The sequence below is a fragment of the Rhea pennata genome, chromosome 4 (genome assembly GCF_028389875.1).
Source record: "Rhea pennata isolate bPtePen1 chromosome 4, bPtePen1.pri, whole genome shotgun sequence".
Lineage (NCBI taxonomy): Eukaryota > Metazoa > Chordata > Aves > Rheiformes > Rheidae > Rhea > Rhea pennata.
Genome location: NC_084666.1, coordinates 47,481,039 through 47,496,556, shown reverse-complemented (window position 1 = coordinate 47,496,556; position 15,518 = coordinate 47,481,039). Strand labels below are relative to the sequence as shown.

Below are 15,518 nucleotides of genomic sequence, written 5' to 3'. Positions count from 1 at the left end.
GAGACATCAATTAATCCCATTGTTGCAGACACACATGCATTTCTAGGACCGAAGGAATCCATAAGCTTAAGGCTCCTGGAGAATGCCACGTGATCTGAAGACCCAGTAGGGCCTTCGTGAAGACGGGAAGAGTTGAATTGGGGCTGCAGTTCTGCAACCCAGCACTCTCAGTGCTACATTATTCTACCTTCCAAGTTGGCTCAGAATTGAGGAGACAAATAATGCCATTCCGAAAAGTACTAGCAAGCAGGGTCCCAAAGTTAATGCTTTATTCAAATGTATTCTCATTAATTTAACAGTTTGTTCAACTAACATTAAATTGATAAAACTGAAAAAAGGGGACTAGAGGACTAAATTTGCCTTAATATATCTCTGACATGCTCACATTTACCATGTTTTAAAACAAGAGCACAACTTTATCCATCTTATTTTGCTCTGTACAGCTGCCAAGAAGTCCTGCTTCCACAAGGACCATTAAAGCAGCACATTAGGTACAGTAATTTAGAAAAATTCATCTACATTCAGCAGAAAATAGAAGTGTAGATCTTAAGTATTACTTTCTTCACTATTTCTGAGTATTTACTTTTATTATACACCAGCCTGACTTCTGAGAACAGTTTGAGCATACTTTTCCTATCACCTACTTCACTGCTAAATGACTCTCTGTTTAGTTTTCTAGTATTCGAGAAATCAAAATTTCATTGAAAAATAACAGAAATTCTTCATGTAACAGAAACTTAAAAATTGCTTCAAATCTTGAGTGTAACTATATATGGCTAATGAGTGCACCACCCTGTTGGGGCAGATTATATTTATTAAAAATTCTAAAGGACACATAAAGCAAATATTGAAAGAGGAAAAAGGAAGAATTATTTCTCATAAAAATGTTGTTCGGCAGTAAAATGAACCCAATTAGTCATGACTGTAAAATAAGGTAAAATAGTCAACTTCAAAATATTAATTTATTTTAGCATCATAGCTGCAGTTCATTACCTAGCATATGCTTCCATTTTCAGCAATTAAGTGCTGAAAATAGCATTTATCCTCCAGACAGTACAGATTTTTTTTTTTTTTTTTACTGTTTAAGTAAGCTGATCATAACGTTAGTCTAATTGTTGAATGCGTAAAATACCCTAACATTTCTAACTACATAAGCAATGTACATAAAGCCTTATGGCATGAGCCTATTCAGCTTTACAAGCTAGGAAAATCTATGCCAATCAAGTCTTTTTAACAGGTGATCACCGAAAACCATCAAGCTCTATAAGGACTGGGTAGACTCAAAACGCTACTGCACCAAAAACAGTGGACAAATGCTCAATAGCTTACTATAATGTTTCCTGATGGTGAAGGATGATGAATGCTTCTGAACCTGAGAACAAAGTAAAACCCAAGCCACCAGTTGCAGTAAGTTAGAGTCTCATAGAGGTTCAGCAATCACAGGTAGAGTTTTGATAGCGACTGCACAACAATTACCACCTTTGACCACTTGCTCTTCTGCTTTTATTTCAAAGTACAGTACATTTTACTCATCAGCCTAAGAGATAATACTGCTTTAGGGTGAAGAAAATAATCCCCACGTATGTTTTACATTAGTGAGCCTCTGCACTACTGCTGATGAGCCATTTTGGGAGCTGTGGGGAAAAATTGTTAAAAAAAAAAAAAAAAAAAGTGAAGTATCGATTATTTTCTATGCAATATTGCTAGGTATTTAGATTAAAGCGATGCATATGTATCCCCAACAGATTGGATCATAGTAACCCAATCATTGTATGCATACGCATCATTACTCATGCACTAGTAAAACCTCCTGCGCTATTTCTTTATTGACCTCTGTGGTGATAAAAGACATTGCAAATTAAATCTTCTCCATAGTGTCATATTGAGATATCTACCATGCCAATCTGCTTCCCTTCCCCTGTTTGACAATTAAGAATATGCCGACACTCTACTTCCTTAAAAATCAAAAGCTACCTGCTTAATTTTTCTCCATTTCCAAAGTGACTAATTTACTACTACTTGTTCCAGTATTTTATGATCAAAGCTGTGCACATAAAGCAGAGATGGTTAGGCAAACTACTACTTTTCCTTGGAACAAGTCTAGCTTTTCAAATAATCTTCAGTGATAAATATCAATTCAGTACGTGAAACTTCCCACACTAATGACCTAGAATAAGTCCCCCCAGCTTGGTTATGTTGTAAGCTGTTATTAAGTTGACAGCTTTGACTAGCACTGAAGATTTAAATTACTGGCTAGCACTGACAAGCTGCCAGTCTAGTATGTTAGCAAAGCGCTGGCCTTGAAAGAAAGCTATGTAGTTCCTGGAATAGCTATGGACAAAACACAAGAGTCTAGGAAGCCTTCCTAAATATTTCTGGTCTTCTAAAACTGAGACATTCCCAACAGATATTTATTTCAAGAAATTCCAGGAAAGATACCAGAAGAGAAGATGTTGTTTGTACTGAAATTAATGAAAATCCTTACCAGTGGCATCCCACCAACAGCATCATTTCCCATGTAGCTATGTTATCTGGCTAGAGCACCATGGTAACTGAAGGCCAGAGGAATGAAAGAACAATCCAGCAAAGATCTCTCTTTTTCTGATATTTGTCTGCTCTTTACATCTTTTCCCCAAGCAGAAAGATTCCTTTCACAAATTTATCATTTAGTTGCAATTTAGTTCTTTGTATTAAATACAAGACTGTTCACAATACACCCAACCGCACAAATTCCCACCAAAACTCAATTTGTAACAGGTTCAGTTTTTTTAACCAACAGGTTTGCTCGTTGTATTAACACATTAAAGAAAGTTGTTTCTTTTTTTTAGGTGAAAATACATGTTTCTATATGTAGTAAATAATCATTTTTACATATTAAGAGAGTAAGAGAATATTTTACATACTAAGAGAACTACTTGTTTTGCTAATGAGTACTACACAGAATGAATGAAAAAAAAAAGGAATTGCCTAAATGACTTGCATGGAAAAAATTTATTTTTGCTGTTCTTTTAAAAAATATTTATTATGGCAGTGGCACCTCAGTGTCAGATGATATGGATATAGATATAGAACAGTGTATTCCTTGTACTAAATATTGTAGAATCAGAGTCACTCCCCAGAAATTCTAAAATTCTTTGATTCTAAGTCACATATTTTAATAAAGTAATTTCATATTAATCAGCTATACCAAGAAGACCTTCATTCCCATTTATAATCAGGGAGAAATCATCATCTTGTAATTAACTACAGCACTATTTATCTAGGAAATACTTAATTTTATCTCCTTTTCGTTCAAAGTAACAGCTGGAAGTAGGAACTAGTGCAATGTATTTAGCTAGCTCTCTGTAGACCAGGCAGTAATCTTTAGAAACCTCAACAGATATATCTAATCATATTTCCTACTCCTACTGCATATCCCTCTAATTTTTATTTGCTTCCACTAATGGTTATATTCTGTCTCATCATTCTGCTCTATGATAAGTCCCAACTTGCTCTAACATATGGTTCCTTGAAGTTCATTCATAAATTAAACCTCAAAATAAGTTGCTCCCACATCTACTTGGTCTACATGTGACCGTGACTCTTCACGCTGACACCGCAGATGAGTATCTCAATGCAGAGTTCTTCTTTGGCGTCTGCTCACCCGCACAAAAGGACACAACTATCTTGTAGATATGACTTACAGGATGTACCTTAAAAATAAGAGCTAATCATACCCTAAATCACCCACTATTTCAACAGATCCACAATCAGACCCCTCCCTCTAGGCATATAGTAACAGTTTTTAAAAAGAACAAGCAAATCCCAGTCTTATTGTTCATTTGGCCTGCAAAGAGCCCATCTGTTCCAAAAAATAAAGTCTCTAACTGCAACTAAAGTTTGAAAAGAAGAGTAGCTTCAGTCTAGGTCTGCTGCATTTCAGTACAGCACCTGCTCCACAGCATACTTCCTGCCCTAAGATGAGCGTTACATTCCTATCCCTAAAGAAATGGGGGGAGCGCAGCAGAAGCAGAGCAGTCATTTTAAATGAAGATTTTAAATTAACAGAAAGAGAATGAAATGGTAACTGAGAAGCTGCAGCAGCCAAGGAAGATAATTTTTTTTTGTTAAATAGAATCTTAATATATTTTCTAATTTCATTTTTCTGCAATCTGGTTCTGAAGATACATCCTGCTATACAAAACAAATTAATGTCCTTAACCTTGTCTGCTGGCAAAGCCAGCTTTCAGTGATGCACACTCAAGGTGTATCTTAAAACCAGGAAACTCAGACATGTCAACAGTGCCCAGCTCTCAAACATATTACTTCCACGTGTATCCAAAAAGATAACTGGGCATAGTGTCTTTCAGTTGAAAATCTAGTTTGAGAGTTTGTATCACAAGGCTTAGAATAGGAGGAAGCATCTTCCTGTGACAGTGATGACCAAATAAATTCACCAGGAGCAGTGAGAAATTCTGACCTTGGGGGTACAAAAAATGGAGAGTATCACCAGATTCATAGCTGTTTAACTACTGTCTGACTTCTGGGTTTCTCAGTCCTTTGAGATAGCGCAGTGTTAGTGTAGTGTTAAAAAAACAAAGAAAGAAAAATCAATTCAGACCACTGCATGGTCAAAGGGCTCAAGGGTGTAAAGGGAAAAAAACATATTTTCTGAGTGAGGCAGCCAGTGCAGTGGCATTGCTCTGGACTACTGATCTTTGGGCTGATACCCATACCATGGCTAAAACAAAACTAACTTCTGCCATGCAGAACTGGAACTGGTTCCAAATAGAAGAACTGACAGGAAAGAATTTGGCTTCTTCAACGTAACTGAGATTGGTTTTCTCAGAGAAATTCAAAGCAGGTAGGGAAGAAAATAGACAGTTTATAAACCAACTGCTGCCCAGTTCATCCTTGCAGATGACTCTGCTTGTAGGCTTGGTAGTGGTCAGCTCTGTGGGTTTTCTGAGTTGTAACAAATTTTCACCTTTGATACACAGTGGCTGTCATTTTCCATCATTTCTGAATCTTGGCTATCTGCTCTCTGCTGCCTGTTGCAGTCTTTATGTACAATGAAAGCTCCCAGTCCTTTGCTGCAACTCCCTCATCCCTTTTTCACCCATTTCTAGTCTCCTGAAACATGCTCATTTGCATTCACCAGAAAATGAGCCATCTTTCCCTCCAGTGTGGTCTTCCTGACCTAGATCTCGTAAGACAGTGCCACATGCAGATTGGGAACAAATAAAACGTAAGTAGTCTATCACACAAAGAGACAAGATACTTACTTAGACAAACAAAAGGCCACAAAATGCAACAAGTCTTGCAAAAAGCCATTAAGAAAGGAAAATAAAATTTCTTCTTAAAAGGCAAATAAGTTTTTCTGAACAGCAGAACTAATGAAGACTAATTTCCTATGAATAATTGTCCTAGTTTGTTTTAGCTAGGCAGTGACCTCAACTGTATCTCTCCCATGATTCCCTCCACTTTTTCTTCTTTTCATCTAAATACTAGCAGGATGAGATTGGCACAGGAGATCCCAAAGTGAGTATAAATAGTGAGTATAAAGTGTCACAAATACCTGAATAGCAGCAGCCCAAATAAAGCTGACAGCAGTGGGGAAAGGGGAATACAGAATCAATTGCTAATTTGAGTTTCCCCTCACACGAATGTTTGCTAGTATAGTCACAAAAACCTCTAAAAACTTGCTATTTTTGAGACAAATTTAGCTGAACCTGGTCAAAGGGTTCAAAAAGTATTAGCTGTTAGTGCAACTGCAAGAATAATTTTTTTAATGGTAAAAGTCTTCCAAAAAACTGTTAATATGAAGAAGCAAGATGTTGTTTTGAAAAGTCAAAATGGTAAAAAAAAAAAAAAAAAAAAAAAAATAGAACTGTACTTACTACAGGAATTCTTGCTTAACAGAACACTATTTGCATACTCATGCATACGTATACTACCTTGGAGTTGGCCAAAGCGAGACCTCTGGAACCAAACCAATTTCTGCATACTGGGAGAAAATCTAAATCTAATTCAAAGTTACCAACACATACAAAATAACTGATAACAGAAGCAACAATAATTTGTCTGTCCAAAATCACCCACTCACCGTTCAAACTTAACAAAAAGATAATCCCCAGCACACTAAGAAATATTATTTGAGAAAGGCTAGTGTGCTTTTCAGCAGCAATTTCAGATTGAATCCAGCAAGATGAGTCGTTGATCTGTGTTGCTGTCATCTAATGGTCTTGCTGTCCAACAGTATCAAAGACGCCACAATAACAGTGGTAGCAGAACTATGCGAAAGAAACAAGACGCTGCAAGCGCTCGCTCCCCACAAAGAGTTGGAAAAAAAATGCATAAAGCAAAGGCACTAAAAAAGAGTCAGAAGGAGATAAGAGAAAAATACATAGATAACATCACTGATGCACTGAAGGACCTACTGAAAAGGGTGATAGTAAGATGTTTTATCAACTCAATGCAGTTCTAACTGGCAATTTTACATCAGCCAGAGGGACCTGTTAAGGATGAATGATGGAAAGCCAACAACAACAAAAAGGAAGAAACTCAATAGGTAGAACAGTTTCGAGGTGCTAAGGAGACAAAATCCTACAGAAACTGTTAGCCTTGACAAAAAGATCAAAACATCCAGAATGAATGTTTCAACTTCTCACAAATAAATAAGACACAGCAAAAAATGAGATAAAACAGTTACAAGGGACACCTTCAAGGCTTGAGAGAAGAGCATTGGCAGAAGTCATCAAACACTTCAAAGTAAGAGTGGAGCTGTCTGCAGAAAAACAGCATTGTAGTTGAAGGAGAAAAATAAGGCTGACCTAAGCAACTGCAGTAGCTGGGGAGGTATAACATTTCTTTTCAAAAACCAAAATTTTCTGTAGTTTCATTATTAAGAAAGATTCATAGATTAAGCAAGTGCTTACAACAAAGTTAAGGGAAAATGCAGGCCAAATTTTTGAACAGCTCACCAGGCACTCGCCATTTGTTCAAGCTCACCAGAGACTTGGGACCACAGTTTGATTCTCACTTCTAACATCTAAACCTACTGGCAGCACAGATGCTGATGAAGGAGGGTAGTTCTACAGGTAACCTCAGCCTGTGAAGGTTCTTATGACAGTAGGAAAAAATATAATTGGAGGAAAAAAGCCCATAACCCAGCCCTGAAAGCAGGCCTCCCTTATCTTTCAAAGACTCTTGACCATAACAACGGCGCTGAACTGATGTCATTATTTAGGCAGGCTTTAATCCATCATTCAAGAGTCTATGAACTGCCAGGACCTTCTTAGAAAACAATGGTTTGAAAGTATATTTCTGTCTTCTAGTTCTTTTCAAAACTATATTGGATCTTCTCTTTAGAGGCTTCTCTTCTGAGATAAACATACTTTGCAAGTCCAGCAAGATGGGACACTGGGAGCAACAGAAGACTATTAAACACTGATGATGTGATGCATGTCACAAACCTTAATATTTTCAGGAGAGAATGGATTGCAGTAGAGATCATCTGATAGGTACCATCAGTTTTTAAGAAAATATCTTTTTTTCTTCCAGTGTACAATTATCACAGTTTTACTGAAAGAAATTACAAACAATTAAAGTGAACCTAGACTTAAGCAAATGGTTTAAAACAAAGATGCTCTCACCTTCTCTCCTGGCACTGCCATTAGTATCTTTTGAGATGAGCTACAGAAGGATACAACAACCTAAGCATGATGTGGTTTCCGAAAGAAAAGAAAATGTAGATCACAGCAGCTAAATCAACATGCATACAAAGATCAGAAGACTGCCCAGGTCCTCAAGAAAGGTGTGTGCAGTTGAAAAGATTGTTATCAAAAGGCAAACTAAGAAGTAGGGTTTCTGAAAGCAAAGTACAAAGGAGTAAATTCATATGCATACCAGCAGGAATGTCGAAACAAAACCGAAGTCACAAGTTGGTAAAACAGCTGTTGCAATCACCAGGTTTAACAGGCACCAGCTATCAAAAATCTAGTTTAAAGTGTAAACTGTAGATTTTTAGTCTCAAATACTTTTTTCATTCCAACATGTACAGATGAAAGATAGATCCACCAAAATCACACACAAAGCTCTCAATTCCTTTGAAAGCAAATGCATTAGGAAATCCTGGATATTGCACACATCCCAAACTCATCACAGTACCTGACAATTTATCACCCAATATATCTGGAAATATGACAGGTATCTGCCATTGCCAAGGATGGATGCAGCCTCAATGTAGGAAGGGTGACTAAAGCACTCTTCATGTTCTCAGACTGGGAATCACCCCTACCAGGTCACTGGACAGCCATTCCACAGTGCAGTGTTGCAGGGTGCGGAAGGCAACAGCATCACACACACACTCTCAGCTTCCACAAACCACTGCAGCGACACTCCCCAGCTTTGGAGATGTCAGAGTTTGGAGTTTAAATTGCCAGAGGTGCAGAATCAGAAGCTAACGGCTGTTCTAGCACCTCTCTGTTCCAAGAGAAAGCTGTACTTCATTGCAGGAGTGTCATCATATAGCTGAGAAAAGATACAGAAGGGACCAAACACCTCCTTCCAACAATATTTACAAAGGGAATACTAAAGAAATTTAAAACAAGAGAATACATTATGGGACAGCAGCAGTAGGTGAGTTCTCAGGCTCTCAAGGATGTCTAATAGAACAGAAAAAATATTACATATTAAAATAATATCAAGCATGTCACGTGAGGTTTTACAGCAGTGCAACAAAAACATCTTCTTTTGATGTCAAAAGAAATTTATCTTTTCTTCACTGGAAACAAGAGCTTGACCATTACCAAGTGTTTTGAAAACACTATTTTAAAAAAAGATAGAAGAGACACAGTTCACATTGTGAAGAGAATGAGGTTTAAATGCATAAGGTGTTAATGATTTCAAAATCCTTAAGACTGACGGGCTAACATTCATTCAAATCTTTATTAATTTAAACCTTGGTCATGTAAATCCTAAATTACATCTTAGCACACTTGTCTACAAAGAAACTGGATCACTCTTCCAGTTTAGTCACAAAGGAGTCAAAGATTTAAAATACGCATCTTATGCTATGATTAGCAACAAGGACGGTAAATACAGACAACAAGGGTTTCAGCTACTAGATCTGCCATCTTATTTCAATGGCTGAGCTATTATTAAACTTTAGTCAAACACCTCAATCATGAGAATAGCTGGTTTTGCTTTCTGTGAGCCCAATCTCATCTTTATAAAGATTTTCATAATTCTCCAAGAGGGTAAATCAGGCTGTAAGTGGATCCTCAGAAGAATTTTACATCAATCTACAGGTACCTATGCTGCACTATACGCTGCCAACACATAGCTTAATACTGTCTTCATGTCAGGTTTTCTGAAGACATCAAGCAAAGTCACTGCCAAGTCCCTCTACAAAGTAAAAAAGAAAAAAAAATGCCTTTGCATGGCATATCTAGCTCATATCTAGCAAAAAAAAAAAAAAGGAGATCCTTACAATAATGAATTAAGATACTATATAGTCTACTAGTGAGTGGTTCTGTTACCTCTAACAGGAGCATAGCATGTGCCCTTTAGTCCTACTACTTCTAAAATTGTTTTTTTTTTTAATCAAAGCTTTGCCACAGCTATCTTTTTCTCTACCTGATTTCAAAGAGGAGTGCATCTGCATGGCTGTTCTTCAATACAGCTGTCTCTCAGAGGTACATTATGAAAGCAGTACAGTGAAATGGCTGTGACACTGATACTGTTTATGATGGTCCTACTTGAAGAAGAAGCACAAAATATGCTACTTCCACTACAGGAAGAAAATATAAAAAGGAAAGACAGAAGGGGTGAGCAGATTCTTCTCTTCTCCCCTCTCCTGTGCAGGGCATAGCAACAGCAAAGGTTTATGCTCATGCTCACTAGTGGCACAGAAATGTGCAACAACCTGAAAAGCTCCTGTTAGCACCGTTCTTTCTAGTCCCCTCACAAAGCACTAACATGAAAGTAGTAATTCTAGCATGGTTCTTCATTACAACCATCTCATGGTCCCACAGCAAATTTAAATCCATGTGACCCTGGAAACAGTCACTACAGTTCTCAGAAAGACACTTATAACCAGTTATATAAAGACATCAGTTATTCTCTCTTACCAACAGCACAACTACTGTATTCTTCAGCACTGTTAAAACTTTTTTCCTATTTTTTCATTTCTCAGTAAAACAGAGTTTAAAGGAAAGTCCAAATATTTACATTCTAAAAAGACTTAATAGGCAATAATCTTATCATATATTAAGATTTTACTTTTTCTTAACCCATATTTAAAGTTTTTCGAAATCCACCAAAATCCATCCACTTCTACTTCAGATAATACGATCATATACAAATATACATTGTTATTTTAAGCTAATAAGCCCACCTGTTTGCTACCAGAAAAAACATAGGTGTCTATTAATTTTCTAGTGCAGCAAGTGCACTCATTTTTATTCCTTCTTGAGCAGATTTTCAGCTTGACTGAAGATAAGTATTAGACAATTTATTAGGATTTCTATGCATTATCAAAATGTTAAGTAGGAGACCTAAAACCAGAATCTTGAACATTTAAGTTTAAATTTCATGATTATTAACTCCAGGACCTGCCCCTAAACAAAAGGAACTCATTTTTGATGTTCAAGTCTAACTAGATTCTTCTAAAACCAAATGATTGCATGAGATTCCCATTCTCTCTGGAGAGTTTTCAACATATCTATATAATTAGACCTGAAAATCAGCCCTGAACTGACACCGAGACCAGAGTCAAATCCTAGTTCTATCAGCATCTAAACTCTACTTCATTAAGTTTCAATATCTCTGTAAATACAGAATGAACATATCAAAATACTTCTTTTTTAAGCATCACATGGCATACACCAAGCCCTTAGAAATCTAGCCATGGATTAATTTTCCATTTCAGAATACTATTTAAGGCTACATTATGGTGAAGAAAAGAAATGTTTCAAACAGACTAAAAAAGTACATCTGAAACTGGAATTCAAACCTCTAATAAATATATTCAGGAAAGCACATTTGCATTAGATAATTTGACCCTGTTATAGTCTCTGCATGTTTGTTCCACAACTCAACATTAAGTCCATTCAATATTTATTTTCACTGTAGAGTAGGAGTGCCTGTTATACTTTCTAACCATTATTTTTATATTAAACGTGTTGGGTTCTCAGAGAATTCTACGGAAGCACTATCCTGGCCATCACAAACAACAATTTTAATTAATTAAACTGTGACATTAAAAATGTATCATGTAGCCACTAATAAATTATCATTGCTAAGTGCTAGTATGGTATTCCAACTTACTAGTCTGCCTAATTTCACATATATTTCTTCTTCTTTTGCCTAATTATGTTACACTATAAATACAAATGGAACCCTAAATCAGAGAGTTTCTGCTTAGGAAACCAAGTAACTCTGTAGTGAGACATTCCAAAGGGTAAATGAGAGCTACATAAACATGCATATGGCAAAGTAACATCAAATGGCCGTTTGGAAATCTAAGATGTTCTTCTCTCATATGATTTTAAGTACCTTCTAATATTTAAGGAATTTCCTGTGTGGCATACTAGTCAAATACACCCAACTCTGGTCTGAGAGAAATATTGCTAGTCATTCAATACGTACAAGAGACACTCCTTATTTTTATCCTTAGCAGAAGATACTAAATATCTGTAGCTAAAACTAAGGAGAGGGTAAACTGAAAAGAAATAATACTAGGCAGCTCATATTATCACACAGTCAACAAACAGAAAAATATATAAAAGAACTTCTATAGCCACATCTTAGAAAGAACAAACTATTAGAACTGCACTGAAAGTCATCTGCTGAACTAAATGATTAACATAAAATCTGACATAAGTTAAACTGGAACATAACTTACTGGTAAGGTTCCTGGTAAAGAAGCATCAAAAAAAGACACCAAGGAGTTAGGAGGTGCTGCAAACTGGACTTGTGAACCAGAGAAAAGTTTTGAGTTGGAACTAATTTGTGCATGAATTTCCAGACCCACAACTGGTACCCAGGAAGCAAGACTGAAAAAGGAAAACAGAAATACAGTTAAAGTACAAATGACACTTAACATCCATAATCACTTGAAAGATACAAAAGTCTTCCTTTTAACAACAAAAAAAAATGCAATTGTAAAGAAAAATTGCAAATTGAGTTGTAAATCCATCTACAATTTAATGGCAAAAGTTGTGCTACAGTACTGGAGACTAGAGACTCATCCACAACGTATACAGGGAAAATACGTGGCAGAGTGTCTTTGTTATACAGGAGAGAATGCTGTAAGAAAACATAACGATCAAAAACTTTTAACTCTTCCTTACATGACAAATCTTACAGAAATGAATGAGGCAACCTGCATGCTTGATGAACCCTACTTTAGTATTCCTTGAAAATCACAAAATCATCATAAATATCAATTACTTCTCATGTAGTTTGATAAATCTCCAACAGATAGGTGGCATAATAAATTATGTATTTGTCAGCTAGACACTTGCATGCTGGGAAAGGTGGCTCTCCAGAGCAATGTTAGTAGCATATCAGCATAAACATTAGTAATCTGATAACAAAGAAATCATCATTTCAACTAGAGAGCTACTGCTCTCTGAACATACCGAACAGAATAAAGCTTCTCCATATCATCTGAAAAGTAACTGCAATGCTCGCATCCAAAACCTTTACATGGACAAGGGAAAAGGGTCACCTTTACAGTATGAATTGCTTGACAGTTTCTGCAAGTAATTATTTGGCCTTGTACAAATGAAGTGGCACAAATAATATTTCAGTGATGAAATCACATTTCTATGACAGGATACTTCAGCAATGCAAGTACAGAGATAGCTATAGCAGATAAGAGAGCCATGGAAAAGCATTAAACAAATATATCAAATATAGCGTTCCTTCCAAAGGTGAACATAATACGCTGCCAAGATTTTAGCTCTGTCTGTCCTCCAACAGCTGAGGACATCCCTACAAACACCAAACTAGTGATGCAGATTTATACTGCTCCTTTACAAAGGATATTATCATAGAAGAGTAAATTTCAGATGTTTAAATGAGCTTTTACATTTTTTATTAAAACAAAAACTGAAAGCTCTTTAGCTATGTTTCAGACTAAGGATCCAATCTTGATTCCAGTGTTTGCAATTAAACAAACCATGTATTACCATAAGTATTAATAATTGGACAGCTCACATTAATACAGTAATCTACAAACACAAGCTTTTGCAGGACAAGGGACTAACTTTGCAAAGACAGTATGAGGATGCTTATCAATTCACTACAAAACATACTGATGCTTACCTAGACAAGATAAATGTGGACAAGACTAAAAAATAAATCTTTCAACTTGGAGTATCAGTTTTCATTATAAAAAGTAGTATGTATTTTTATGGCAGGGAAAACAAATTTTTGAAGTGTAAAATGAAGTGTAAACTCAGTGTTTTTTCCCTGCAATAAGCCTGAAACAACCCTGACCAATGTAAAAAGCTGACAGTTCTCTAAATACTAAACTAAATTTGAAACAAGTATGATGTCAGTGTTATAGCACTTCATCAAAGACCAAAGCACTCAAGAAGGTAGAAAATTGATCAATGCATAAGTTCTTGCACAACCTTCTGTTTGCAGTATCTCTTTTTAGCACTAGAGCAAAATAGTGGATATTTAAACCACCTATTTAACTAAGATCAGAAATCAAAATGTTAAGTGAATAAAACACATCAGATTTTTTTTTTAATTAAATTTAATTTTGCTTAGTACAATACTCAGTTTGCAAACCCCACTATTTTTTTCTGGTATTTTCAGTTACTCATAAAGATATCTCAGGATTTAGATTTTTTTTTTCTTAAGTCTGCAGGCCCATTCCTCCCATCCTTTCCTACATTCATTAGAAATGCCTCTCCCTCACACCTTGGCTTTAAAAATTGCATCAGGCTTCGCTTCAGTGTGCTTACATTCACGTGCAAATGTACCTTGAACTGTCCCCAAGCTCTACTTGCAAGCCTGATGAGAAAGCTAGAGTTTCTTGCCATGCTTGCTCAAAGTTTATTTTTATTTCTACTTCCAAATAATCAATCTAAAGAAGCAAACTTCTGCTAGTGTCTACATAACCTTACTTAGGTGATCAGTTGTGCGGGAAAACCTGAATCTTGACAAATGGAGAACATGAAAGCTCGGCACAGGCCATAACCCTTTTTCAGCTGCAGTGGGAATAAAATGCTCAGTTCTGGGCAGCGTTGTCAAAGTTTTCACATTTCTCTGCTAGATAAGAAAGCTTCCTTTAGACCACAATTCCCCTTGAAAAATATTTATGAGCATTTGCGCAGTCCTTGGTGCAAGTGCTGTTTATATTCCTTACACGTGAGCGCAACGCTTTTTAAATTGCTTGCACCGTACGGGAATCTTATCAGAGACAAACGTGCCGAAGGCACACAGCCGCACTGGGAATACGAAATTGCTATTTAACTTTTTTTTTTTTTTTTTTTTAAGGGGACGGGGAAAGAAGCGCACCCTGGGGACGCGCTGCCGGCGATCCCCGAGGCTCAGTCCCCTCGGGAGGCGGCACTGAACACGGGCCGCGGCCGCTCCCGCCCCGCGCTGCTGACGCAGCAACCGACCCCGCGCACCCCAAAACGGCCGCTCTCTCCGCGCCGCCCCGGCACCGTACCCGCTCTGCCCCGCCGGCACCGCCCCGCCTCTCGCGTTACAGGCCACGGCCCGAGCCGGCGCGGGGAGGCCGCCCGCAGCGCCACGCCGCCACGCTCGGCGCCAGACCCGCTCGCACCCCCGCGCCGCCGCCGCCGCCGCCATTTTGCCTCACTCTGGGCCGCGCCGCTCCCGCAGCGCCCCCTGGGAAATGTAGTCCGGCGCGCGGGTGCGCTGCGCGGAGGCGCGGGAAGGAAAACTACAAGTCCCGGCAGACAAGGGAGGGCCCGGGGGGAGAGGGGGAGGGAGGAAGGTGCCCCTCGCCATGGCCCCGCCCCCTGCCGGCGCGAGGCAGCCGTTGGCGGCGGGGGGCGGGGCGAGGCGCCTCGCGCCGGCTGATGGCGGCGGCGGGCGCGTGCGCTGGGCGCGGTGATGGCGCAGCGGTCGCCGGCGAGGCGAAGGGTGGGCGACAGGTGTCGCTGCTCCTCAGGGTCGAGGCGCAGGAGTCAGCCGTGGGCCCGCGCCTGCTCCAGGCGCTGGGCGAGGACGAGCTCTGCCCAGCCTGTGGTCAGCGGAGGGTGGATTTTGTCCCCTCGCTGTGGCAGAGCCTTTCCTGCCCTCAGGGCGCTGCGTCGTGCTGCCCCGTCGCCGGCGGGCGCAGGCCCGGCCCCTGGCGCAGCCCCCTCTGAGGGAGGCGTTTCCCCTTCTACCGGAGGATGTGGCAGGGCGACGTGCACGGGGGCTGCGCGGTAATCTGAAGGGGTTTCAGGAGCCTGAGATACCTGTTTGTACAGGTTCTGTGCCTATCCTGGGGATATTAACGGTCATCCTAGAAATGCTGGCGTGAGAGATGTCGATTTTTT

The 15,518-nt window shown here is 38.8% G+C and overlaps 1 protein-coding gene across 1 annotated transcript in view; it reads right to left on the bottom strand.

Annotated features, from left to right (window-relative positions):
• The window catches only part of GATB (glutamyl-tRNA amidotransferase subunit B), a 41,734-nt gene extending 26,914 nt beyond the window's left edge, over window positions 1-14,820 (bottom strand). The window contains exons 1-2 of the mRNA XM_062574941.1: window positions 14,678-14,820; window positions 11,888-12,038 (exon numbers count right to left, since the gene is read on the bottom strand). Of these exons, the coding sequence (XP_062430925.1) occupies window positions 11,888-12,038; window positions 14,678-14,820 (294 nt within the window). The remainder of the gene's footprint in view (window positions 1-11,887; window positions 12,039-14,677) is intronic.
• Between the last annotated feature and the right edge of the window lie 698 nt (window positions 14,821-15,518).